This window comes from Chlorocebus sabaeus, chromosome 12 (assembly GCF_047675955.1).
Source record: "Chlorocebus sabaeus isolate Y175 chromosome 12, mChlSab1.0.hap1, whole genome shotgun sequence".
Classification (NCBI taxonomy): Eukaryota; Metazoa; Chordata; class Mammalia; order Primates; family Cercopithecidae; genus Chlorocebus; species Chlorocebus sabaeus.
Window position 1 is genome coordinate 84205920 of NC_132915.1, and position 27473 is coordinate 84233392.

Consider the following 27473-nt stretch of genomic DNA (forward strand, 5'->3'; position numbering starts at 1 on the left):
CTGGCTTCCTTCCTAGGGCCCATCATGAGCCAGGACCCACCTGTGAGACGGCTGCCTTTGAAATAATCCAGTCTTCTCCATCCTTGATCCACTTGTCATCTCTTCCTTCAACTTTACAGTGACCTTTTAACTTATTTCTGGGCCCCAGCCTCTTGCTTTCTCTCTTTCTTTCTTACTGCTACCCAATTGTTCTTCTGAGGGCAAAGTTGTGCTCTCCACTCACACACCATCCGTGGCTCCCTATTGCTCTCAGAATGGCACCCTGGCTCCCTAACCAGACATCAGGACCCCAGTGAGTGCATCTCTCTGATACACTCCTGCTGTCCCCCTTACAGCCCTGCACTCCAGCCCCACCAAACCGCCTGCTGTGCGCCTCTGTACACACACATAGACTGCTACCCGCCCGGGACCCCTCCACCCAGCCTCTCCACGCCACCCTGCTCAGAGGCCATTTCCCCACCTGCTCAGAAAGTGGCCATTTCCCTCTCTAAGTGCCCTGAGAGGCATGTCCTCCCCTCGCTGGTGGTGCCACCTTTCTCCTCTGATTTTGGGTGACTTGTGCTGAGTCCCCGGCAGACAGTGAGTTCCCTGAGAACAAGGCTCCAGACTGCCCTGATGGAGCTGGGCTCAGGGTCCTGCCCTTGATCATGAATATTTAGGATAAGGTAACTGGCCTTACAAAATGACATACTGACTATGGGATCAAACTGAGGTGGCCTTGACTTCCAGAGCACAGCTGTGGGCCTGCTGAGACTTGCTCCCCTTTGCCTGTGTCTGGCATCATGTGGCCACATCTGGAACTCTCCCGGCCAGTCAATGAGGCCCAGATGTTGGCCAGCTCTCCCTCTTCCTCTTCCCTCCCTCCTCTCTGGCCTGTCCTGACCCAGCCTTGGTATCTCCGGGCTGTGAACCACAGCAGGCCTGGCTCTTCCCCTACTGGATCCAGTCTCCAGAGTTCCCCAGGCGTCAGAGGCGCTGCGGAGCCTGCATGCAGCCTCAGGGTCCCTGATTCTTCCTGGTGAGGACAGGGGCTGCTGTTTCTCATTAGCATTTCCTGGGGCCCAGCCTATAGGGGTGTCAGGCAGGTGTGATCCAAGTCGAGCCCACAGCAGGGAAAGGAAGGAAGGAGCTCATCCTCCTCCAAGGCGGGCATTCTCTGGGCCTGGGACCAGCAGGAGGACTGGGCAGCTGTTCACCTGGCCATTTCTCTTCCTCACTAACCCCAGCCTGCTCTGGATCTCTTCCAGGGGAGCCAGGGGTTGCCAGGGTTCCCCGGTGCACGGGGGAAGCCAGGGCCTCTGGTAAGTACCTGCTCCTCCAGCACCCCCAAATCTCACACTCTCTGACTGATCATGGAACGTGGCCGGGGACACCTTCACCTCAAAGACCTCATTTCCTCCTGCAGCAGAGCTCCTGGGGGCAGCAGGGCAGGGCAGGGCAGGAATGGGATCTGCTCATTTCACAGATGAGGACGCTGTGAGAGGCTCAGTAACTCAGCCAGCTTCAGAGGCAGGCCTTATTCGCCGACAAAACCCTGATGAGGATCTGGGGTTCCTGATGTCTTGTAAACAATAGTGATGTTATCAATAACAGCAGTGGCTGTCATTTATTGAGTGTCGCTGTGTGTCTTTCTGAACTTTGTTTCTTTGAAGGCTGCCAACTACCCCAGGAGTTAGGGAATTAATATTGCTCCCATTTTGCAGATGGGCAAACTAAGATTCCGAAGGTTGAAGTGACTTGCCCAGGGTCCCATGGTTAGTAAGTGCAGGAGGTAGAGTTTGAATGGTAGCTCCTTCTAGTTGTCCAGGCAGATTTTATGCACATGCTCCTGAACTTTCCAACTACCCACAGCCAGGGGGGTAACGAAGGGGATTCATGGAAGGTGGGGCCCTCACCCCTGCCTCCCTGCAACCTTTTCTCTTCCACAGGGCAAAGTTGGAGACAAAGGATCCATTGGGTTTCCCGGGCCCCCTGGACCCGAGGTATGTGATGCCCCATTTCTCTGTGTCTGGCTGTAGCTGGGACTCGGTCTCATCCGTGGGAAACTGAGGCCCAGAGACGGGGAAAGACTTGCTTTAGGTCATGCAGGATATGAGAGATGAGGCTGAGAGGAGAAATTCCTAGATCAGCAATCATTTATTTTCCCTTTCTGCTCTTCTGCTCTTACCCAGGGGCTCTCAAAAGTCAACAGGGACACAAAGCTGGCCTCAGAGTCCTCTGCCAACTTTGTGGCCACCGCAGCTTTGTGATTCATGAAAGCCCTCTGCGCGCCACTGTCTGGGCCCCTCACGGGAGCTTCCCACATTCTCCACTTAGAGTTCCCTCTCCAAGCCCTGGAACTTTCCTAACCACCCACAGCCACTCTGGAACGATTCAGGGCTCAGAGCTTCCCGGTATGGGGAGCAAGAAGTAAATGAAAATTCGGACTTTTGAATGAAGAAGAAATAAGGATAGATTTAGCAATTCATATATTAACTCTAGTTGAGGAAGGAGAGACCCTGAGGGTTTCTGATATGTGTGATCATTGGCACAGGTAGGCTACACCTGAATGATCAACTCGGAATTCACACGTAACGGAGCGAAGCAAGCTGGCCGGGTTCTCTTTACCCCCACTCTCTTTAGCATGCGTCTCGTGTCTAGAAAGCTGGGCTGAGCAGGAGCCAGGGCTGTTGTCCCTCTCAGGATCATCGGCACCTAGGCCAACCCCAGTTGGAGCCCCCCCACCCACAAATCACTGGCCTCCAGGTCTTGCTCACCCATGAGGTCTCTGTATCCAAGACAAAAGTGTGGCTCTGCGGATAGGCCGGACCCTTCCAAGGATCACTTCTGCTATCACTCGGATGGATGAGGAAATGTTTCCTAAAAGCTACAAGTTCTGACTTTCCACTGTGTTGACTTTGGCCACCACACAGTCCTATCTTTAGACAAATGGACTTGGCCTCTTTTCCATGGCCCCAATTCCCTCCTCTGGTCACTGGAAAAAGGCTTTTCTGAGAGTCCGGCTTTCCCAGCATTCTGGCCCATGAGGGTGGAAGGCATGCTCCCTCACATTTATGAGGCACCTCCTGGTGCCAGGAGGCTGTGTAGTGTCCTCGAGATGAGAACGTTCTGAATCACCACAGAGGCACATGAGGGAGATATTACTACAACCAGTTCACAGTTGAAGAAACTGAGTCACAGAGCAGGACAGTGGCTTCCTCAGGGTCGCTCCACTATGTAAGAGCAAATAAGGTCTGCTTTGGCCCTCTCCTGGGTCCCTGGACAATTTAGCCATTAGCCTCTCCCATCTTTGTGTTCTGTTTTGATTGGCCAACTCCATAGCCGGGAGATAGCTCTGCTCAGCTGAAGGCGGAAGCTGATAAGCGCAGAAGCTGATAAGCGTGTCAGCACCCTGCCTGCTTCTTTCCCAGAGACCATGGGAGGGAGCTCCAGCTCTCCAGCACCCGGGTGAATCAATTCTCACTCGTCAATGGGTCAGATGCGAGTGAGCATCAGGATTTGCTCAGCATCCCGACTACCAAGTTCTCACTTAGAGATGGGCCCACCCCAGGCAGAGTTCTTTTCCCAGGGTACAGGACCCAAAATCATTTTGGATGCGGTTTTTACGGAGCACTTGCAACTTTGCTGGTTCCATTTAAACTTAAGAACAGCCCTGTAAGGGAGGTGGTACAGGCACCATTTTACAGATAAGGAAGCTGAGGCCCAGAGAGGCTAAGGAATTTGCTCAGGGTAGCACAGGAGGAGGGCAGGGCTCTGGGAACCGCGTAACAGGTCTCCAAACTGTGCAAAGACCACTGTGGGGGAGAGGGAGTCCCTGTGCTCTGTGGGACCCTCAGGAGGAGCACGAGGATATTGCAGGGAAGGGAGGTGATTTCGCTCTGTGCGGGAGGAACCTTCTATTGTACAGTCATCCCAGGGGGATGGCCCTCATCGGGAAGCAGGGAGCCCCCATGGGTGGAGTGGGGCAGAGTCTAACACATGTGGCCAGGATGTAGGAAGGACTTCAGCTTACGATGACTGGAGCTGACGTTAATTAAATCAGCGCTTTTCAATGCTTTCAAAGTCACAGCAAACCCAGAAAATCATCCTCTCTGCAGGATTACTGCAGTCAAAAGACAAGACTTCTCAGGGCAAGGCATGGCTGGCTCTGGGGAACAATGTCCCCAGACACCCATAATTCTGACCCGGTAGCAGCACCGGATTTGAGAAATAATGACCTTGAGTGTGACCTTCCTTGTCACAACCTTAATGCTTTCCTGCACCATTCGGTGTATTGTCTCAGCTACTCTCTGAGGTGTCAGGGCTGGAACCACGCACCCTGTTTTAGAACTGAGGACTGTAGGATCAAGGTGGTTAACTGACCTGCCTGGGGTCCCATCCCAGCAGGAGAAGATGGAAACCCAGTCAGTCCCCCTGCAAGACGCATACCTGTAGCACTCCCTTCATAGCCTCCGTGGGTGACCCTGCTCTCTGCTTCCCCTCAGGGATTCCCAGGAGACATCGGCCCCCCTGGCGACAACGGCCCAGAAGGCATGAAGGTAAGTACCTGCCCAGGGCAGCTCCAGTTGGAGGAGCAGACAGCTCTGCAGAAACCACAGGCCTCAAGGGCTGGCTGTCTGGCTTGGACGCAGGGGGTGCCTTGCCAGCCTGTGATGGAGATGGAGGTGCCGCCTCTGATTCTCCCTTTTTGTTCCCTTCTCCCCAGGGTAAGCCTGGAGCCCGAGGCCTGCCGGGACCCCGTGGGCAGCTGGGGCCCGAGGTGAGACTGTCTGGCCCCGCTCCACTGCCCATCCTGGCCTAATTACAGCCCCCAGCCTGCCCTGTCCTGGGTACTGAAGTCCTTAGCTGGGGCTGGAGCCCCCTCAGCCAGGGCACCACCCAGGGCTTCCCCAGACTCACCCACCAGCTCATCCTATACAGCTCTTCCCATGCCCCTTCCAGGGACCTTCTCTGCCCTGCTGTCACCTGGCAGGGTGGCTTCCCCGCACCCTCCCTCCGCTGCACCCTCATCACCCTGGAGTTTTCTTTCCCAGAACTACTGCCAATGCCATGCTCACAGTAGCAGTTTATGAGGACATTAATGGGGGAGTAGGAATTATCAGCCCCATTTTACAGATGAAGCCACTGAGGCCCAGAGAGGAAAAGAGACTCAGTCGGGTCTTATGGTTAGTAGCAGGCAGGGCCACAATGGGAACCCGGGTCTGCTTGAACCCAAAGCCCATGACATACGTCCTATGCTGTCAACTCTATGCTTCCTGGGAGTGGCCTGGGGGCACCTCCAGAATATTACATTGACTTGCACAGTTAGTGAGTGGCAGAGCATCGATCTGCCTATTTATGTGCACTTGATGAAGTGGGTTGGGAAGGGTCTCTATGGGGCTGTTGGAGCACCAGGTGGGCACTAAATGGGTGGGCCCCCGATTTTGTCCTGTGCATGAGGCCATCGTTAGCCTTTCTGTGCCCCACTTACCTTAGCTCAGGCGCCAGGCCCCCGTGACACACAGCCCTGGGCTGAGGGTGCGGGAAGCCCAGATTTACCGCAACCGCAGGCGGGCATCCAGCTGACATGGATCCCTTCTTGGGCTGGCTCTGGGTCTGGCGGGGTCCCAGCGCTGGCTCTGGGAGCCACCACGTGGAGCTGCTTTCCTGGAAGCTGGGGGAAAGGAGCTGGGGAGTGGCTCTGGAGGGAGCCCCTTGGTCAGGCCTGGCATACCAGAAGGAGCCAATTCGGAGGCTCCCTGAGCCTGTGGGCGTTGGGGGGGACCAGGAGAGTCTCATGGGCCAGAAGCGGGAAAGTAGGGGAGAGGAGGGAAAGGCACCAGCCACGTGCTCCTGTCTACACTCACATTACCACTCAAGATGTATGCCTGCTACTTGTTCACGTCTTCATTCATTCATTCATTCACCAAACACCCCCTAGACACTGCACCATCCCAAGTGATGTTTGGGGGTGGCTGCAAGAAAGAATAAGGCATCATTGCTGAGCTCCAGGAGCTCAGCTGAAGCCACTTACTATACTTGAGGATGATCTTCTCCACTCTAGGAAACTGAAACATAGCGAGGCTGAGGTCTGCCAGTGAGCAAATGGCAAAACTCAGAGCCTACGTCTTTGAACTGCAGTTTGAGGCTCTGTTCCTCACAGCACACCATGGGGTTTAACTCTGATGCCCAGGACTTCCATGGAGTCGCCATTCACTGGAAGTCACTGTGTAGCCTGGCCTTTAGGCCATGGCCAGTGGAGCCTCTGCCCTGAGTGGGGCCAGGCAGATGGGCCAGGGATACTGTTTCTCTTTGTCCAGGAGGGCTCTCCTCCATCCGTCCTTTTCCCTCCATATAGGACAAGATCTCTGCAAGTCCAACTGGATTAACTTTCTCCTTTTTTCCTCTCTCGTGTCTCCCAATTCTAGGGAGATGAGGGACCCATGGGGCCACCAGGGGCCCCTGGCTTGGAGGTGAGTATCACTAGCCTGGGGTAGGTGGCATTCATGGGAGCTGAGCCAGCTGTGCACAGGCAGGGCAACGTGGTCAGTGCTCCAGAGGGAAGTCATCAGTGAGGGCCTTGTACCAGCCAGAGAGAGAACTAGGACAGACCCAAAAGAGAGAGACAAGAGCCAGGAAACTGACTGTCACTGCCCACCCCCTATATGCTAGGTGCTTCATGTCAGTATTTATTCTCCTTGATTCTCCCCTGACACAGGATTGCTTTCCTTGGTTTCATTAGAGAAGAGGCAAACGAGAGTGAAGGCTTTAACTCAACATCTCACAGCCAGGCAGTGGGGACGCCCTGCCTGGGCCCTTAGCCCGAGCCCTCTGCACTCTTCCAAGCTGCCTTTCCGAAGTCACTTGTCCCACACCCCCTTTGATCCCAGCCATTGCATAAACCAGCAGTTCATGCAGTTTCTGGTATCCAGAGATTTTTACACTCTTAAAAATGATGGAGGACCCAAAGCCCTTTGTTTGTGTGGGTTACATCTACTGAGATTAGTAATTAAAACCAAGAGACTTTAAATGTATTTATTCATTCATTGAAGATTAATCATAAGCTCATTTCCTGTTAATAAAAATAATATGTTTAGGAGAATTCACTCTATTTTCCATAGCAAAATAATTGAGTGGAAAGAGTGGCGTTGTGTTACCATTTTTGCAGATCTCTTTAATGTCTGGCTTAATAGAAGTCAGCTGGCTTCTCAGCTCTGCTTCTGCGTTCAGCCCACTGACAATATCACACACCATGCAGCCTCGGGATGATGCCACTTACTTTCACGAGAGTGACAGTGACAAAGGCCAATGACATCTTAGTGTTATTATGAAAATCATTTTGACCTCGTGAACCTTCTGAAAGGGTCCCAGGGACCCCTGGAGTCCTCAGGCCACACTTTGAGGACCAACTTGCATAAGCCATTCCCTTCACTGTGCCCCCTATCATCTGCCAAGTTCCTTCCTTTCCCTCATTCCCTGAAGGCAAGTATCATCATCCTCATTTACAACAGGAAGACCAGCCCAGGGATGGGGGAGGCTTCCCGGAGTTCACGCAGCTGGAAACCCTGCCTGCATTCCAGGACAGCTGGCCACCTGGTGGACTCAGGGTTCTATGCCCCTGGCCACCAGGGTATGTGGCTCTCTACAGCCATGGATACCCTATGCCAGGTCCTTGGGGCTCCTGGACCCCAGCAATGTTGCCCCTGCCCAGCTTCTCCCACTTACCTCTCTCTCTGTTGCAGGGTCAGCCTGGCAGGAAGGGCTTTCCTGGGAGGCCCGGCCTGGATGGCGTGAAGGTAAGGGGACCCGGAGATCCTTTGGGACAAGAGGAAAGAGGGGGTCCTACATATTCAGGCCCCAATTCAAACCGCAAATCCCACGGCCAGTTGTGAAAAGGGAGAAAAAAATTGGTTCCCATTTAGAACAAAGTATTGGTAAAAGATGAAAAAAATGGACATAACCTAAGTGTCCAACTGTGGGGGATTGTTCAAGTAGTGGGATGTAGTGCAGCCACCCTAGATGGTGTTTTGGGCTATTTTACAAGATGGGAAGATGTCTGAATGTGGGGTGGGGGTGGTGGAGGGAACAGGTTATAAAGGGAAATGCTCAAGTGTGAGCCTGTAGCAGGGGCTGGGTTGCACCATTTCTTTTTATTTTATTTTCTCTTTTTTTTTTTTTTTGAGACGGAGTTGCTCTGTTGCAGGCTGAAGTGCAGTGGTGCGATCTCGGCTCACTGCAACCTCCACCTCCCAGGTTCAACTGGTCCTCCTGCCTCAGCCTCCTGAGTAGCTGGGACTACAGGCGTGTGCCACCACACCCAGCTGATTTTTTGTGTTTTTAGTAGAGACAGAGTTTCACCATGCTGGCCGGGTGTGGTGGCTCACACCTGTAATCCCAGCACTTCAGGAGGCTGAGGCAGGCAGATCATGAGGTCAAGAGATCGAGACCATCCTGGCCAACATGGCGCCCTGTTTCTTTACGCACAGAGCAGAGGCTAGAAAGTGGACAGGGATTAGTTCTGGTTGGTGGGGAAATTGGAGATTTTCATTTTCTTCTATGGACCTCTATATTTTCCCTATTCTGCATAGTAAATAGATAGTACATATATTAATAGGGTTTTTAAAAAATATTATCAAAAAAGACCTGGCCCAAGGTGGGACAGTAATGATCCTCAGCCCATGGGCAGCCTCACTTAATAGTTTTCCAAGGACTCTCCTTGAGTTGGAGTTTCCCAGCCATTCTGGGCAAAAGATTATCGGGTCAAGATTACGGATGGGCAAACCCACAGGAGGTTAGGACAGAGCCGGGGGAGTCCAGGTCATCCACAGCTACTTCCCTTCTGGGGCAATGGCCCACGCATCTCTCCTGGCCCCTCTAGTTTTCATGAGGTCCCGGGGGGAGCTGAAGGGGGAGGAGGCTCCACCCAGGCTCGCAGTAAGCCACATCCATGTATGCACCAAACTCCTGGCTAGTCCCGAGCTCATGTCCTGCCGTCTGAGGTTTCGGCCTCTCTCCCTCAGATACCAGTTGGGTTTCTGTGGTGGGAGTGGTGACATCGCTTGTGTGGATTTATCCCACAGGTCTGCTGTGGGGAGACCAGGGCAGCTATGGCCGCCTGAGGAGCAGGAACCACATCAGCATGGGACAAAACAGACAGACAAGGCCGAGATAGGCCACCCAATGTGAAAGTGGGACAGAGCCTTGAAGACAAATGAATCTGATTTCCCTTCTTTATAGCTGGGGCAGCTGAGCCCAGAGCAGAGATGGGACTCACCCCAGCCACCTGTGAGTTGGTGGCAGAGCTCTGGTGTGCTGAGGTCTAGGACCCTGGTGCCCTGACGTCCCATGTCCCTGCTCTTCCTGCGATAGGACAGCCTGATGCAGTGGGAATATGCAATTCTTTTCTTTTCTTTTTTTTTTTTTTTGACAGTCTCTCTCTTGTCACCTAGGCTGGAGTACAGTGGTGCAATCTCAGCTCACTGCAACCTCCACCTCCTGGGTTCAAGCAATTCTCCTGCCTCAGCCTCCCAAGTAGCTGGGATTACAGGCGTGCAGCACCACACCCAGCTAATTTTTGTATTTTTAGTAGAGACGGGGTTTCTCCATGTTGGCCAGGCTGTTCTCAAACTCCTGACCTCAGGTGATCTGCCCACCTCGGGCTCCCAAAGTGCTGGGATTACAGGCATGAGCCACCGCACCTGGCTTGGAATGTGCATTTCAACTGGGCAGACCAAGGTTTCGGTTGTAGCCCTACTTCTGGCTCACTGTGTGACCTCAGGCAGGTCACTTCACCTCTCTGGGCCTCATTTTCCACCTCCACAAAATGCAGTGGGCTTCTGAAGGACCTAGATGAGACATATACGTCTGGGTGCTGAGTAAGCCAAGGCCCCCTCAGAGGGAATGGGTGACTAGAGTCATGTCTGCTTGAGGTTCTGTCCAAGTACCCCTTTGACTCTACCCCATTTGTTGGGGGTCTCCAAGACCACACACTGGAGATAAGATCCCTGGTTCATCCCCACCAATGGCAACTAAGGCCAGCAGGCCTGGGACTTCCCCAGGAGGTCTAGACTTTCATCTGCCATCCTAATCCATCCTCCTCTTTGTCTCTTTGCAGGGGGAACCAGGGGATCCTGGTCGGCCAGGGCCTGTGGGAGAACAGGTTAGTTAGCAACGGTCTCTGAATGAGTGGCTCCATTTTTTTGCGCCCTTACTCTGTGCCAAGCCCTTTGCCCAGCACCCTCCAGGCACCACCTCGTGTAATTCTCAGAACAACTCCCGAGGTAGGTTCAGTCCTCTACCCCTTTGATGGATGTGGACGGTGACCCTCAGAGCGGGGAAGTCTCTAAATGAGAAAGGCGTAGATCAGAGTCATGACAGCTTTTTCCCACAGCCTGACTCTACACACAGGTTTTTGGTGCATTTGCCCAAAGAGGTTATGTGACTGCTCCCCCAGGACGTTAAAACTGGAGGAGCCCTTGGCAGTCGTTGCTCGTGTTCCCATCAGCTTATAGATCAGGAAGCCAAAGGCCAGAGAAGTGTTACCACTTGCCAAAGGCCGTTGGTCTAGGCATCCCTAAATTATATAGAAGATAAAATCCAAACCAGTGGCTCTGGTGGTTGGTCAAGGTCTGAAGAAGAGAAGAGGTTGCAACTAGTCATTAAAATGGAGGTTTGAGGATCACGACCTTCAATTAAAGTCCAGAGAAACAGCTCTGAGTGATGGGCGGACGGACAGCTTCAGTCCTTCCTGCCCAGCCCTGGGGCCTCCTGAAAGCTTAACCTCAGGACTCAGAGGTGGAGAGGTGTTCATCTCCTCCACTCCTTTAAATATGGAGCTCATTTCTGGAAGGGGCTTCCTCAAGCTGGAAGGACTGATGCTCGGGATGGCCACAGAGGAATTTGGCTGAACTACGAAACCTTGTCAGTGGCGTGAGAGTCACACACGATGGGCTTCCTCACCAGGCCTGCAACATCTGTTGGGGGAAGAAAGGAATTAAAGCAGGGGGAGGCCTGGATTTTTGAAATCTTTCCAGTGACATTCGAGCGCATTCTGTGGGAAGCCCAGGAGTTTGGAAAGGCTGCCGTGGCCTGGATATATTTCCTGATTGGAAAAAAAAAAAAAAAAAAAAGGGCAATTTGATCAGCAAATTCAATTTCATAGTTATGCTAATGGTAGGGCCCTCGGGAAATAGATATGCAGGGTCTTGGAAGTCAGAACACAAACATCCTTGGAAATCACTGTGTCTAAGAGTCCTAACCATTTTTTGTGCCTTGGATTTCTCTGCCAGGCTGGAAAAGCCCAAGGATCCCCTTCTCAGAATAGAGTTTGTAAATGCCTAAAATTAAAAACAAAGGAAACTGATTATATAGAAATGCAATTATGAAAATATGTTATTTAATATATTCATATCTTTGGCAATGCATTAAATAATGAGTTCTAGCAGCAAGTATAACAGCGGCCTCAATTTTAAAGTAATGCCAAGCCTTAGTGATGTATTTTGAGATCTCTGCAGCAATGATGGTAATGTGACATGTCACTTTCTGGGACAGTCCCAGGTCCTTGTAATACTACTGTGGTTTGTTGCCTACACTCATATTTAAGGCACATGTAAATTTCAATTAGAGGTTCATGAAAACAAGAGTTTTAATTTTTTTCCGTTCAAGTTGATATACCCTCTGAATTCTATTCATAGAGCCTGACAGAGACCCCAGGTTTAGAACCCCCAGATTCAAGTCCATGTTGGCAATCTGGGATTTATGGAGGAGAAGCAGGTTTGACCAAGATCACCAAGTGGGATAGTGGCAGAACCAGGCCCAGGAGGGGTGGGAACCTCACCTGGAGCAGCCCAGGCTCATTTGGTCAGCAGAGCACCCAGCTTGCTGCCCAGGCAGCTTGGACAGTAGCAGGAAGGAGGCAGAGCTGGAACCCTGTGGCTGCTATAAGGCACGTGGAGGTACCATGCCAGCCATTCCTCACCCCATGTGGTCACAGTGAAAGGGCAGGTATTTTCTGTTCACTGCAGAATCAGAGGATCCCTGGGAAAGTTCTGAAGCTCACACCACGGGACCTCCTTGTAATCATAGTATTGAGTCGGTGCAAAAGTAATCGCAGTTTTTACCATTATAATGGCAAAAACTGGGATTACTTTTGCAACGACCCAATAACAGTGACATTCATTAGTCACCTGTTAGGTACCAGACTGTGTGCCAAATGCTATCTATGCAATCGTCTATGGCAGTCAGTATTACTATCCTCATTTTGCAAATGAGGAAACTGAGGCTCTGGGAAGTTAAGTAACTTGTCCAAGATCTCACAGGCAGTAACATCACTGTCAGAGGCAAGACTGACACTGAGGTCTGCTGGGTTTCCAATGCCTGCCTCGAGGGCTGAAAACTCTCTGACCTCCTGAGCCCTGGCATGTCTCTAACAGAGCACAGACTGCTTGCCAGGCCCTGGTTGAGGTGCTGAGGACAGGGCATGGGTCTTGCCTTCAAGACGCCCCGTCCAGGGGCAGCCACGCATGTAAACACATCACACTGAGCTGTCTAGTGCAGCTCAGCATCCATAGCCCTTTCATTCTCAGTTGTATCCCCAAGGCCTAGCATATGAGAGGAGAAAGAAAACCTCCCATAGCAGACAATGGCCCTTTATCTGTAGGCAATGCGAGGACCAGGCTAGCCTCCTCCCCAAAACTGGGGACCCGGATCCCGCCTGTGCAGTGCCTGCTGTGGGCAACAATGCTGCCTCCTCCTGTGCCCGCCTTGCCAACCTGAGAGGAGCCAGCCATGCCCGCAGCTTTCAGAGCTGCTTCTCCGTTGACCTGCCTGGACTTCGGGGCCTGGCCTCTCTGGACCGGCCTCAAGAACAGGCCTGCCAGGATGTTCTGGGATGGTACCCCAAGGGGGATCTCAGGGGTGCGGGTTGGGCGATGGGGCACTTGCTGTATGGCTCTTATTCATTAGGATCCTGTTTGGCTTCTTGTTTGAGGTTTATGACCTGCTTGCCTTCCAGGACCCAACATCTCATAAATTTAAAGTAGCTATGAAATTTCTGTTTCTCTGGGCCAATCAGGCAGGGGCCTTTTAACAGAGCAGTTTTTATTCCCTTCATTTGGCATCCTCTAAATGTCTGACTGCTCCCTTGTGGGAAGCTCAGGCCTCTGTCTTACCCCTGTGCCCTTGTAAAATAAATTAAGAGGGGATGGGAAAGAGCGAACATGTATGAAGTACCTCTACGCATCGTGCACCATCTCCCGTATTCAGAATAGCGCCAGGAGGTACGGAGGTACCTTTATTGTCTCCCATTCTGCAGATGAGGCTCTGAGAGACTGATTTGCCCAGAACCCACACACCTGAAGACTGAATGACAGTGACATAAAGTGCCTGGTACAGGGCTTGGCACACAGGAAGTGCTCAATATGTTCAAGCTGTTAAAATAGTGCTATCACTTGGAAAATGCTCTAATTAATTTTTAAAAATTAAGTTATTGCAAAAATCAATTATTTGATTATTTTCTGTGACATGTTAGCTGTGACCTCATACCTAGTACCTCATCCCTCTTACCTTATACTTCAGAAAGGTCTCTGAGCCCAGGGAACTAGAGGCAGGCCCAGGACTCACCGTGTGTAGTGCCAGCGTGGTGCTGGGATGTACAGGAGATCCGGGCCCTGTTCACAGCCACATGCTTTGGAGGCCTTGGGCTGGAGGGGAAGGTGCATGGTCTTTGGAGCCACACAACCAGAGCTGCCATCCCAGGCTGCAGCAGCAAGACACGTGTGGCCCTTGCTGAAGTGACCACTTTAAAACTGTCTTTAGATAAGAAAGTGTGGATCTCAGAGGTAACGCTCTCACTGTAGTTGACTGACAGTTGGACCAGCTTTATTGCCTGAGTACACAACCTCTGGCCTATTCCTGGCCCAAGGTCTCATTCTACTCTGGCCAGGGTTTGGGGGACAGGGAGCGGATTTTATGGAAGAAATCCACTCATCCCTCCGTCTTTCCTAATTCACTCCTGGCTGCAAAGCTGGGTTCTTCCGAAGCCACTTCTGCACTCCTGAACCACACAAGGCCCTCCCCACTCAGTTGCATTTTCCTTAGCAGGGAAGAAAGTAGGGCCTGAGTAAGAAATTGGTGGGCCTTCCTCGGTGACCCCTCCTGGCTGTCCACCCTCGCTGCGTGTGTGCGTGTTCGCCTGCTCAGGGAGATGGCAAGGGCTGGGGCCACCTAGAAAGACCCCCTGGAACCCAGAGGCAAGTTGTCACCCAGCGGAGTTCCACAGAGCAGCGGGAGCCACAGCGTGTGTGTGTGTGCACCCTTTCAGAAACAGGCAAGAAGGCCTTTCAGAAGACAGTAAAGAGGCCTCCGCCTCCCTGATTCCAATCAGTTCTCTTGGCGGAGGCTGTTACGGTATTTCTATCCCAGCCAGAGGGTTTGTTTCACTCTTTGAAACAGCCCCAGAGCCCCGAAAGATGGGCACAGATGGCCTCTTCCCAGCTCAGCTTAAGGGCCACCCCCCGCCCCAACCCCAGCTCTCCAAACGTGGCAGCCTCCCAGCCTGCTTCTGGCGCGGGAAGAATGTGTGGCGCTCCCAGGGATGTTGGCAGCGGCTCCACGGCTTGGCTTCAAAATCAGAACCATCTGGTGGAGTGAGGGAAGTCAGAATGGTGCCCAGAGAGAGGCAGCGCTCTCCCCGGCACAGCCGCATGCTGGCTGGGTGACCAGGCACGGGCGGGAGACCGCTGGGAGATGAGCTTCAAGGGAAGGAGCAGGCAGGCTGGGTCCCCGGATTCACATTGTTTCTCTTGCTTTCGTTAATGTGTCTCATAGGGATTTATGGGATTCATTGGTCTGGTCGGGGAGCCAGGAATCGTGGGAGAAAAGGTAAGTGGTATTGAGGGATAAGATAAACAATTAGAGCTTGTGTTTTGAAATTTTAAAAAGGTGAAGAGGCCCTTTGACCTGGGGATTTCAGACTTCCCTCCCCTAGCCTCTCTCCTGACCTGGCATTCTGAGCCTGCCAAGAGCCATTGTTCCCTTTCTTGGCATCCCTTGGGGTTCCATCCCTGCCCTCCTATCATCAGCCTCAAGCACAGTTAGACTTTTGTGTGACAACCAGCGGATGCGTGTGACCTGAGCTACTCACGGCTGCCCACTGGCCCTGCATGGGGTGGACGAGAGCAGGGAGGAAAAGATTCATCTTTACAAAGGGGAAGGATGAAGTTGCCTTGCTAAGCCTCTGTTTTAGATGAGATAACAGAGGCTCAAACTGGGGAGGTGACTTACTCAAGGTCACCCAGATAATAAGTGGCAGTGCTCAGATTTGAACCAGGTTCATTGCCAAAGGTTAGTTATGCTTTGCTCACTGAGACACTCTGCCTCCTGTTGGCTCCCAGCTCCCACCAAGGGCTTTGGAGGCACTTGCCTTCCTTTGTATGCCCCAGAGCAGGCCCTATGGGAGAACCAATATTATTCCCATTGAATAGATGGAGGAACTGAGGTCTAGAGGGAGGAAGTATCCCCCCAAGTCTGGCCCCGCCTAATTCTCCAGGCTCCTCTTGTGCCTCACTGTATCACTCTATGTGGGCCAGACCCTCAGGCCTCTGCCTTTCTCCCCCTCCTCCTCCCTCGCTTCCCCCTCCTCCTCCTTCCCCTTCTGCTCCTCCTCCTTTTAAATTCAACTTTTTGTCTTGAAATTTTAAATTTAACTTTTTCTTTTGAAATAATGACAGATTCATAAGACGTTGCAAAAAATAGTACCCTTCACCCTGTTTTTTCCAGTGGTAGCATCTTACATAATGATAGCGCAACATCAAAGCCAACTCTGGCCTTCTGCTGTTGCTCAAATGTCCCATGTCCCTTCTCACCTACAAATCATTGCCTGTGCCGTTCCCTTGGCCAAAGGCACTCTTCCCATCCCCATCTGCCTCCACCCTTTTTGCTCAGATGCTCTTCATTATCCTTCAGCTCTTGGGTCAAGAGCGACTTCCCGAGGGAAGCTTTCCCTGACCAGCTCTGCCCCCAGTGGGTCAAGTCCCCCATTGATAACACCTTAGCACCATGACCCCCACCCTCACTGCACTGTGTCTCCTACAACCCTCTGAGTGCCTTGCTCCATGGGAGCAGGCCTGCTCACCACTGTATATTCAGAGTCTTGCAGATAGTGTCGGACACATAGTAGGTGCTCAATAAATATTTACTGGCTGGGCAGATACAAGAAACAGGGCCTCATAAAAACAGAGCCAAGATTCGAACCCAGAGCACCTACCTTCTGCCAACTCTGCCCAGTGTGTCTGGATTGCTCCAGAGGGAATGAGTTATGTCTCTGATTCTCTAGCATCTCATCTAGGTTTGGAAAGGGGGTGAGGAGAGTGAAAGACACCCCTTCTCTTGCTGTTTCTGCCTCAGCAAGCCTAGCCCAGGGGATGCCAGGCCTAATAAGGACCAACATGATGTGGGTCAGGATCAAAGGGGACAATGATAATTAGCGTTTCCTTAATCACGACCATCCTTGGAGGGAAGTTCACTGTGTGGCCCGCTACAGGGGGTGCTGAGGCCTTCCGGGGCTTGCCAGAGGTCTTGGCTTCCTCTGAGTGAAATCCCAGATCCCCACCTGGGTGATGTGGCCGTGAACTAGGCAGGGACCCTCTAGAGACCTTGAGCAAACCCCTACCTCTCTTTGAGCCTCTGGATGGCCCTCTGCACCTGCCTCCCACAGAGCCACCCCACAGCCATAGCCGTGACCTGCCTGCATTGCTGTCTCCATCACAGGGTGATCGTGGCATGATGGGACCCCCAGGCGTGCCTGGACCCAAGGGGTCGATGGTAAGGAGTAAGTCTGCATCCTCTTGCCCTCTCCTGTTGCAGCCTTGAGTGACAGCTCTGCTGTCCTCCACCAACCGCTTACCCAAGACCTTCAGAATGACCAGCTCCCTCTTTGTCCAGGAGGCCTAGCTGCTGTCCTCCTGGCTTTATACTGGGGCTGAGTTGACCGAGATGGGACTGAAGGAGGAAGGGGCACCTTCCATAGCTGATTCCTCCTTTTTCTTCTCTCTCTTGGCAGGGTCATCCTGGAATGCCAGGTGGTATGGGGACCCCTGGAGAACCTGGACCCCAGGTAAGCAAAGCCCTCATGATCCCTAAGCTCAAACCACTGTCAGATAAGGGTTAGGTGGCTGGGTGTGGTGGCTAACACCTGTCATCTCAGTACCTCGGGAGGCCGATCACTTGAGGCCAGGAGTTCAAGACCGAAACCTTGTCTCTACTAAAAATACAAAAATTCGCTGGGTGTGGTGGCACATGCCTGTAACCCCAGCTACTCAGTAGGCTGAGGCACAAGAATCGCTTGAACCCAGGGGGCAGAAGTTGTAGTGAGCCAAGATCGTGCCTCTGCACTTTGCCTGTGTGATACAGCTAGACCCTGTCTCAAAAAAGGAAAGAGACAGAGAGAGAGAGAGAGACAGAAGGAAAGAAAGAAAGAAAGAAAGAAAGAAAGAAAGAAAGAAAGAAAGAAAGAAAGAAAGAAAGAAAGAAAGGGAAAGAAAGAAAGAAAGAGGAAGAGGGGAGAAAGAAAGAGAGGGAGGGGAGGAAGAAAGAAAGGAAGAAAGAAAGAAAGAAAAGAAAGAAAGAGAGACAGAAAGGGAAAGGGAAGAGAAAAGAAAAGGAAGGAGAGGGAGAGCAGGAGGGGAGGAGGAAAGGAAAGAAAGGAAAAGAAAAGAAGGAAGGAAGAAAGAAAGAAGGGAAGAGAAAAAAAGAAAGGAGGGAGGGAGGCTGGGAGGGGAGGAAGAAAGGAAAGAAAGAAAAAGAAGAAAGAAAGGAGGAAAGAAGGAAAGAAAGACAGAAAGGGAAAGAAAGAGGAAGGAAGGAAGGAAGGAAGGAAGGAAGGAGGAGAAGAGAGAGAAGAGAAGAGAAGAGAAAGAAGACAAGAGAAGAGGGAAAAAGAATAAGGGTTAGGAGTTCAAGTCTCAGAATCAGACAGACCTGGGTAGAATCCCAGCTACACCACTCTCTGACTGTAATCCTGGGGCAGATCATTTAACTTCTCTGAGCCTGAATTTTGCTCATTTGAAAAACAGAAAAAATAATCATGGTCATGATAGTGTGATCGTGTGGGTTAAATGGAAGCATGGGGCTAATGGTGTTTGTTCCTTGGGAGCATTTTGGTTATTAGCGGCATTATTGCTTTTGTCCATTCACTCATTCACTCTGCAGTTGCTGAGCGATAAGTGCTTGTGAGGAGTTTCAGGAGCTGGGTGAAGGGGCTCAATCTCCACTCACTGCAACCTCCACCTCCCAGTTTCAAGAGATTCTCATGCCTCAGCCCCCCTAGTAGCTGGGATCACAAGCGTGTGCCACCACACCCAGCTAATTTTTGTATTTTTAGTAGAGATGGGGTTTCGGCAGTTCCAGGAGCTGGGGATGTGGCAGCAGGAAAGGCAGAAAATGGGCCCTTCCTTTGGAGCGTGTAGTCTGGTATGAGGGGCAGGGTAGATAGAACCCAATAAGTGATGTGTGTTATGGAAGAGGCAGGCATGAAGATGGGAAATGCTGGACAAACAGAGCTGAGGGTCCTCAGGGGCCTGGGCTTCTCATGATGACTGAGGAAGCAGGGATATTCCTGAGGCTCTCAAGGCAGAGTGGTGGGAGAGGCTGGGAGAGCTAGGGGAAGGGTGCGGCCAGGAGCACTCAAGTTCAGGAGCCCCTTTTCCTCCCCAGGGGTGATGTGCAGAGGGTGGAGGTGGAGTTGCTCTCATTTGGAGCAGGTAGAACCTGCTTCAGATCCCTCAGTTTCTGCCAATGGAGGATGGAAACTGGGAAAGGGCATTTGCTTCAGCCAAAGCCAGGGCTCAGGGCTGGGAACCCAGTCCGAGGTGGGCTTCGGGGAGGTGGGGAGGTTGTGGGGGTAGAGGGACCAGCCCAGGCACAGATCCGGAGGTGGGGCTGAGGGGCAATGAGCTCAGGTTGCCTGGGTGTCTCCAAAGCCCAGACTGAGGAGTTTCCTGGAGTCTGATGAGGAAGGACCCGGAAGCCTTTCATGGTTTGAACCCAAGGGAAGCTCGCATAAACCGGTTCTCTACCATGATTAGGGAAGCAAGGCCAACGCAGCTCCTACACTTTTTCATGCACCTACTGTGTACTAGCATACGCTCCTCCCTGGAGGTACAAAAATGGTAAGAAAGAGATCCAGCTCTTAAGACCCTCACTGTCTAGGGGGGGCTGTCAAGTATAAACTTTCTCCATCATTAACAGATTTTATCGAGCACCTACTCTGTGCCAGGCCACACCAGGGGCTGAGGAGGGAGAGGGACGGACTAGTCCAAGGGTGAGAGGCCTGGATATAGGTGACCGTCATCCAGAGGAGAAGGCACCAGCACGGGGGGACTCTGTCCATCCTCATGATTCTTTGGACAAGTCGGAACGTTCATTGAGGAGCACAGTTGGAAGCAGAAGCCAGCGCCCCTGTGGGCTCCCAGTGACATATTTTTGCCCTGCTCATGAGAAGGAGGAAAAGTCATGTCTGGCCCAGGGCTGGAGGAGCTGGCAATGTGGAAGTGGGACTGTTGGGGTAGAAGCAGGGAGTCAGAGGACCAGCATTCTGGTCGGGGGGCTGGCACGGCTGGCCGAGGCACCCAGCTTGGAATGCAAGGGCCCAGCCTCCCTCCCAGTGTTCAGAGATGGAGTGATTGGAGCCCTCAGCATGGGGGGTGCCCAGAGTAGGGCTGAAGCATGAGTGCAAGGTTGCTGGGGGTACATCATCAAGTTCTACCCCCGGCACCCCTGAACCTCAGCCGTCCTGGCCTCAGTCTCCCCATCTGTCTAGTGGGAGGAGGAAAGCCAGGAAAGGAGTCACTGGGACAAAATAGAAGGCCGGTGGGAGATGGGGAAAGAGTGGGGATATTCAGGCCGACGCAGAGAAGAACACGGCACAGGCCTCTTCTGAATCCGTCGCCCCCTGGCTCCACTCGCCTCCCACCCCGCCGCATCTCCTCCGTGCTTCCCCCTGTTCAGTGGGTGACTCAGGCTTGGTGAAATCAGATGGTCACTTGCTGCTGCTTTCTGATCCCAAGGTTGCCATGGCCCCCCGCTGCTATGGTATGGAGCTGGTCTCTCGGATGTCTTGGGGTTCCTCCTGGCCAGTGAGCTGCCCCCAGTGACACTGGGGAAGCTGGCTAACACAGAGGCCCAGAAAACCACCTTCAGAATCAGATACATGGGGGTGAAATTCTGGCTCACTGACTTGCCAGCTGTGGGATTGTTGGCAACATTCATAGCTTCTCAGACCCTCAGTTTCCCCATCTGTAAGTCAGCATGATGCCACCTGCAGTATGAGATTGTCATGAGAAATGGTGCACTGCATGATGTGGGGCCTCGTAACCCTCCTGCGTAACTATGGCTTAATGAGTGGTAATAACTATTTGTTAGAGATGATAGCTGCCACTATTATTAGTAAGGCTACTACCATTAAAAGTGACATTTCTGGTGATGTTATTCGCACCTGATTGGCATTTTCCCACTTTATCAATCACTTTCACCTCCATGTTGTCCGATAGCACATTGAGATCCATCAAGATTATTATCCCCATTATTGGGGCTGGGGTTGAGGGCCTGGGACCTGCCCAGGGTCACCCAGTGACCAGAGTTGGGTCTAGCATTCAATTCTGACCTCCTCCTGCCTTGCGAGAGCAGGCAGCTACCTTTTCCTGAGGACTTTGTCACTTCATCTTCTAGAAATTCTAGGAGGTGCAGACTCTTCTATCCCCATTTTATAGATGACAAAACTGAGGCCCAGTGAGTTGAAGTAACATGCCTAAAATGGCACAATTAGTAAGTGACTGAACTGGCATGTGAACACAGGTTCTCCAGTGCTACAGCCTGATCTTTTCAGGAATCTATGCCTTGATGTAGAGACTTGGCTCCCGAAATTTCCCAGCGGTGCATTGCATGCCTTCTGAGCTCTGAGATCACTCTATAAAATGGCCCATTCTCACCCAGTCTTTGTGTTCTCCACCATCCAGGAGTCAGATCTGCCTTTTATGGGGCCAAGCCCGGGTCCACACCCTGCTTGCTCTGCTGACGAACGGTCAGCCTGGGACCCAACCCCTCACAACAGCCCCTCCGCAGCAGCTGTTGGAGGGTCTGCCGGGTGATAGCGGCTGGGTTCCCACCCCTGGAAGCCATGGGGAGAGGGAAATGGGAACATCAAGAGTTCATTCTGAGGCCCCAAATGAGGCTGGGCCTCTCCCTGGTATTCAGAGGAGGGACGAGGCTGGCTCTGCCTTGCAAAAGGAGCACACCCAGTCCGAGAATCGCTGCAGGAGCTGGGAGGCTCCTGGAGCTGGCAGAGGGTCCTGGCTGGCCGCTGGATGAAGTTGCCGCTTGAGGTCTCTTAAGCTGGGCCTGGAATTGGGGTGGGGGTGGGGGAGACATTAGGTAAGGCGTGGCTTGCTTCCCATCTTCTCCTGCGTTCCCTCCCTTCCCGCCCTCTGCCCTCTTCGGTTCGTGTGCTCCTTGTTCATTCAACAGATTCCTGAGTGTCCGTCATGCACCTGTGCCAGGCCAGGTGCTGAGAATTCCAAGAACTAAACTGGCCCTGGTTCCTCGCCTTCTCAACCTGCCTCTCTTGCTCCTCTTGTCTGTTCATCAAAACTGAGATGGCTGCGCATGTGCCTGTGGCTGGGCCTTGCTCCCCTCTCATGCCACCCCACCCACTTCTCTGCCTCTGCCTCTCCCCCTCCTTCTCTCCCTCTTGATCCTCTCCCACTCTGCTCCCTCTGCCTCCCAAGCTCACCCCGGGCCTGTGTTCTCAGTTCTTCCTCCTCCTCCTCTTTTCCCTGGGGGAAAATATTCAGGAAAATGTTGGGTGTCAGGGTGGAGGCAAGGGACAGAACTTGGGTCACCAGATTTGCCTTTGCGATGGGGGAGAGAAAGGTAGACGAGGATTTGAGGAGACCTTTTGTTATACATGTCATTGTAGATGACGCAGTGGCTCACACCTGTAATCCCAGCACTTTGGGAGGCTGAGGCAGGAGGATCACTTGAGTCTAGGAGTTTGAGATCAGGCTGGGCAACATAGTGAGACCCTGTCTCCACGAACATGAGAAAATTAGCTGGGCATGGTGGTGCATGCCTGCAGTCCTAGCTCCTCAGGAGGCTGAGGCGGGGGGATCACTCGAGCCCCGGAGCTCAAGGCTGCACTGCACTCCAGCCCAGGCCACAGAGTGAGATCCTCTCTCAATAAATACATAAATGAATGAATGAATGGCGTCGTATCTTCTCATTACTGATTTTGAGGAAAAGGAGAAGAAAATATTATGCAGGGAGGCTTCTCCCCACTCCCCAGACTCCCAGGAAAGGTTGAAGCCCATCCCCCCTATAGCCCAGGGCATTGGCTGTGTCTGAGGCTGTGGCTCGCCTGCTGCTTTCCCCAATGAGCCAGGTGCTCAGTCCTGCCATGTGGAGGCTGCTGGGGCCCTGGCAGTTTCTGAACATGCCTGTCTGAGGGCTGCAGGCCTTCAAGTTTTGCCCCACACTCCCAGCCCCACTATGTGCTCTCACTTCCTAAAAAGGGGCTTCTCTAAACTCCTTCTCCTCTTCCCAGGGTCCTCCAGGATCTCGAGGCCCACCAGGCATGAGGGGAGCAAAGGGACGTCGGGTAAGTCAGGCCCAGCTCTTGGGGGCTGATGCCAGAGGGAGAGGGCACACTTGGAACAGGGCCACCTGCCAGAGACTGCCTGGTCTCTGCCCCCAGCCCAGCTCTGGGATCTGTGACCTTTGCAGCACGAGGCAAGGTTCCAGGCTCACCCTGGACCTGGCTCTGCGGGTGGGACCCCACCCCTCTTTCCAACTCATGTCTGAGCCTTGCTATCCACCAGGCACAGTCGGGCTCTCTGGTACCAGCTCTTTGTTCATTCATGTATTCAACCAGCACTTATTTAGCGCCTACTGTGTGTCCGCCTACTGTGGCGGACACTTGGAGGCTCTGCAGGTATTGTGGTGAACAGGACAGACATGACTCCTGCCTGCCCTTGTGAGTCAGTCAACAAGTGAATCAAACCACTTGGCAGACGCAGGTGATAAAATACAGGTCATCAGCACATGGACCGAGGAAGTACCAGCAGCCCGGAAGCCCAGAGGAGGACCCTACCTGGGCAGGGTACTAAGGAAGGACTTTAGGAGAGGGCAGTGCTTGAGCTGATGCCAGCTTCCCGGCAGGGAAATGGCAGGGGAAAGCCCGAAGGTGATACAGGAGGTGGATGTTTAGGGATCCTCAGGGTCAACAGAGGGATGAGGGAGAGGGATGGGGCCGGGACTTAGCAGGCACCAAGCGAGGCAGGGCCTCAAAAGCCACAGCTATATTCCAAGGGCAGTGGGAGGCTACAGGGGGGTTTAAACAGGGCTGTCCTGAGCACCGTCGCTCGGAGTAATCGCCAGCACTTAACTCTATGCCAGACACTGTCTGTCACACACATTAACTCATTTAATCCTCAACGCTACCCTGTCATGTAGGTGCTATTCTCATTCCCATTGTATTCTTATTTTATTTATTATGATTTTATTATTGGATTACTTAACCTTTCTCCCAGAAAGCCTTTGATTCCTGGGACAAACTAGGTGCTATGTGATTCAGCCCAAGCTCTGAACACCTCCAAGCCTCCACTCCACTCCCAGAGAGGCACAGAGAGGTTGAGTCACTTACCTCAAGTTGCACAGCTAAAAAGTAGCAGAGCTGGGATTTGAACCCAGGGAATCTGGCTCATTTGCCTACTGAATTCAGCCTTATTTTTAATCACACAGGGAGGGTTGACAGGATGGTCTGCCACCAATAGGTATACAGGCGTGGGGCCATGCAGCCTTATTGTAAAGAGAAAGTGAGATGATGCAGGTAGTGTCGGCAGCCCAGGCCTGATATCCAAGCTCCATATGGGTGATCTGTGATTATTATTCTCCTCTTGGCTGGATTTCAAGTGGTTTTACAATTTCCCCCAAACCAGATGGCCTGAGCAGCCGGCCTGGAAGAGGGAAGATTAAAAGGCATTCCTCTGGCCCGGCAGGTTCCCTCCGGTGCCCATGTCCTCTGGGTCTCTTCAAACAGGCCCTGGCCCAAGGGCAGCCGGGCTCCATCCAGACCCTCTGTACCTCCCCTCCTGCCCCAGGAAGCTGGATTCCCTAGAGGGTGAGCTACGTGGACCCAAGCCCCCTGCCCTGCCTCAGGCGCAAGGCTCAGATCCCCTCAACTCACTGGGCTCCGAAATCCAGGCTTCCAACCATGTCAAAGTCTCCCAGCTGGGAGGGGAGCATCAGGAACATGAGTCCCTCTCCCCACTGGGTTTGTCAGGAATGCACAACCTATGAGATCGGCCCCCTGGGTCTCCTGCCGAACATGCTGCCCTTCGCCACCTCCTAGATGAGGTGACTGAGGGTGGGGAACCTACAGAGGCACCCACCATGCCTGTGAAAGAGCTTGACTCTGGGCAAGTCCTGATCAGCTCCTGGTTTGCCCTGTGCCCTTAGCAAGGCCTTGTGGCTCTCTGTGCCTCAGTTTCCCCATATGTGCCAAGGGGGATGGGCCTGGAGGTCTGCAAGGCCTTGCCTGCTTTCCCACCTATGTGTAGGACGGGCCCTGCTGCCCTGTCCCCCCCCACTGCCCACCCGAGGAAGAATGAGCACTGAGGGTTCATAGCCAGAGGCAAGGGAGGCTCTCGTCCTCTGTTGTTGGTGAGGATGCTGACTAGAACCTGGGCCCACCAGCCCCAGTGAAAAGAATGAGGACTCTGGGGTCAGATGGGCCTACAGCAAGTCTCAGCACCCCCGGTTCCCAGCTGTGGAACCCCAGGCCGGTTTCTGAACCTCTCAGAGCCTTTCTCCCACCTGCTCAGGTGAGAGACTTTAATTTCTCCTTCTGAGGGGGTCGTAAGGACCCCAAGATTGCAGTGCCTCGGGCCAATTCTTTTCCTGCCTGTAGGTGTTAGAGCTTAGCTGACCTTGCCTGAATCCTCTTGGATCTTGGACCTTGGGCCACTGATTTCCCCTCCCTGAGCCTTCGCTTCTCCCTCTGTAAAATGGGTGAGCAACAGAACGAAGCTGGTGGGCTGGCTGCGGGGATTCAGTCACTTCCTGAGCACCTTGAACCTGTTGCAGGGTGGCAGCACGTGCTCCTTCCCGCTTGTTCATCGGCCCCTTTTTCACAAGAGCTGTGGTTGGCCAGATTTTCTGCCCCAGGCAGGAGCTCCTCCCCACCAAGCCTGACCCTAGGCCTGGCTGGAGGGCAGCCCCCAACCTGCCTACAGACATCTTCCTCGGGACCAGATACAGGAGAGCAGACACATGGCTCTGATAGAAACCCAGGCTTCTCTCCAGCAGGCGGGGCGGGAGTGAGCCTGCCCGGGTTCATTTAGGGAAGTAGGCGGCAGGACTAGGGGACCTGCAGGATGAACTGTTGAGTGGCCCAGAGCAAGGGTTAGAGTGTATGGCTGCTCTCGTCCCTCTCCCTGCCCTGTGGAGTTGGGGAGACAGGGCGACTGGTGGCCCCACTACTGCTTCCTCCTCTTTCTTAAGCCAGGACAGCTTCTCCCGGGCTCCCTGGTGCTCTGCTGGGATAGTGAGTTCTCTCAGATAAGAGGGATTTTAGACACTGTCTTCTCCAACACCACGTCCCAGTGTGCAGCCTTCCTGGCAGGCTCCTCTGGGCCCTGACTTGTATACTCCCGGTGACGGGGAGCTCACTCTCTTTCTGAAAAACAGTGACAGGTAGCGGTGAAAAAAATGGATGTCCTGCTGACTTGGTCTCAAATTCTGGCCCCTCACTTCCTAGCTGTGTGACCATAGGCAAGTTCACCACCATCCTGAGCCTGTTTCTTTCCTTGTAAAAGGAGGATAACAGCTTTCACTGCTCCTGCGGGGGCTGCTCTGCTCTATTATTTTTTAATGACTTAACCTTTCTCCCTGAAAGCCTTTGATTCCTGGGATAAATAGGGTGCTATGGGATTCAGGCCAAGCCCTCAACACCTCTGAGCCTCCACTCCCCTCCCAGAGCTATCCCTTTCCAGGGAGGTGTATGTCTCAGTGAGAGACAGAGTCCAGAGTCAGAGATCATCCCTCAGGAGGGCTCAGTTATCTGCCATCAACCCAGCCCCTGTCCCAGCTCCCATGACCTGACACGGCCCCACCCCATAAGGCTCCAGCTCCGCCAGGCCTGTGCTTATGGATCATGGGTGTTAAGTCTAATAACATGGTGTGACAGTGTCCATGTGAGCCTGAGACTGAGGCCTGGAGAGGAGATGGGGCTTTTCTGGGTCATACAGCAAACCAGCAACAGGCTAGGGCTAGCACCTGAGCCCAGTAATGGCCACTAGAGACGGCTTGTTTAGGAGTTCATCAAACCTCAGCTTGAATCTGTGAAAACTCTCAACTGGTTTTGCACAGCATAGTGTGAACTGCCTGAGGAAGGGACTGAGCCCAGATTCCCCAAGCCGCTCCTATGTCCCTGCCTCTGGGGAGCCTGCCGCCTCCTCTGGCAGAGCCTGGCAGGGATGGAACTAGCCATTCTTAAGCACTTTCTGCATGCCAGGCACTGAGCTGCCTGTGGGCATCGCCTCCTGTCTTGAGGGAGAGATTTCTTGTGCCCATTTCAGAAAAAAGAAACTGAGTCTCAGGGAGGAGCAGTCACTTGTCCCCAGACACATTTTCTGAGCAGCCCAGTGCTTAGGGCTGGACCCCACAATGGGCCCCAGGCCCTGGGCTTGGGGATGCTGAGAACAGCATCTCCTAGCTGAGCCCTGGCCTTGCCCAGTGGCTCTCTGTTTCAGGATTATTTGATCAGTGGGGTGCTCTTTAAGGCTGCAGTGTGAGATTGAAGCATAGGGAGATCCAGGCAGCTGAGAAGTGGAATTTTCACTTTGTTGGCCCAATTATTCATTGAAAAATTTTTTTTTTTTTTGAGATGGAGTCTCACTCTGTTGCCCAGGCTGGAATGCAGTGGTACGATCTCGGCTCACTGCAACCTCCACCTCCGGGGTTCAAGCGATTCTCCTACCTCAGCCTCCCAAGTAGCTGGGACTATAGGCACACGCCACCACACCCAGCTAATTTTTGTATTTTTAGTAGAGATGGGGTTTCACCATGTTGGTCAGGCTGGTCTCGAACTCCTGACCTCATGATCCGCCCGCCTTGGCCTCCCAAAGTGCTGGGATTACAGGCGTGAGCCACTGTATCCGGCCTTCCTTGTTCTATTTTTAAATGATTTTTCTTCATTTAGTTTTCTCATTCCCCATCCTCCCCTACCTAGACACTTCTCCAGTTCCTTTTATCTGGGGGAGTATTGCGGGCTGGTCCCCTGGGCTCCTGGGCTAGGATGGGCCGGCCTCCTCCACAGGATACTCCTGTCCTCCCAAGACAGACCGCTTGAGACTCCCTAGAGAACACAGCCCGCTCTGTTTTCCACGGGTCTTTTCCAGGAGACCCCAGCCCATCTGCGTCTCTGTGGGAGTGCCCCTGGAGGG

The 27473-nt window shown here is 52.9% G+C and overlaps 1 protein-coding gene across 4 annotated transcripts in view; it reads left to right on the top strand.

The window, feature by feature from the left end:
* The window catches only part of COL27A1 (collagen type XXVII alpha 1 chain), a 158039-nt gene that overhangs the window by 79602 nt on the left and 50964 nt on the right, over nucleotides 1-27473 (top strand). For all 4 annotated transcript variants that reach the window (XR_005235389.2, XM_007968312.3, XM_037984064.2 and 1 more), the window contains 11 exons: nucleotides 1248-1301; nucleotides 1929-1982; nucleotides 4485-4538; nucleotides 4706-4759; nucleotides 6408-6452; nucleotides 7722-7775; nucleotides 10094-10138; nucleotides 14806-14859; nucleotides 16747-16800; nucleotides 17039-17092; nucleotides 22574-22627. Coding sequence is in view for 3 of the 4 variants with exons in the window: in XM_007968312.3 (XP_007966503.3) it covers nucleotides 1248-1301; nucleotides 1929-1982; nucleotides 4485-4538; nucleotides 4706-4759; nucleotides 6408-6452; nucleotides 7722-7775; nucleotides 10094-10138; nucleotides 14806-14859; nucleotides 16747-16800; nucleotides 17039-17092; nucleotides 22574-22627 (576 nt within the window). In the remaining variant the exon portion in view is untranslated. The remainder of the gene's footprint in view (nucleotides 1-1247; nucleotides 1302-1928; nucleotides 1983-4484; nucleotides 4539-4705; nucleotides 4760-6407; nucleotides 6453-7721; nucleotides 7776-10093; nucleotides 10139-14805; nucleotides 14860-16746; nucleotides 16801-17038; nucleotides 17093-22573; nucleotides 22628-27473) is intronic.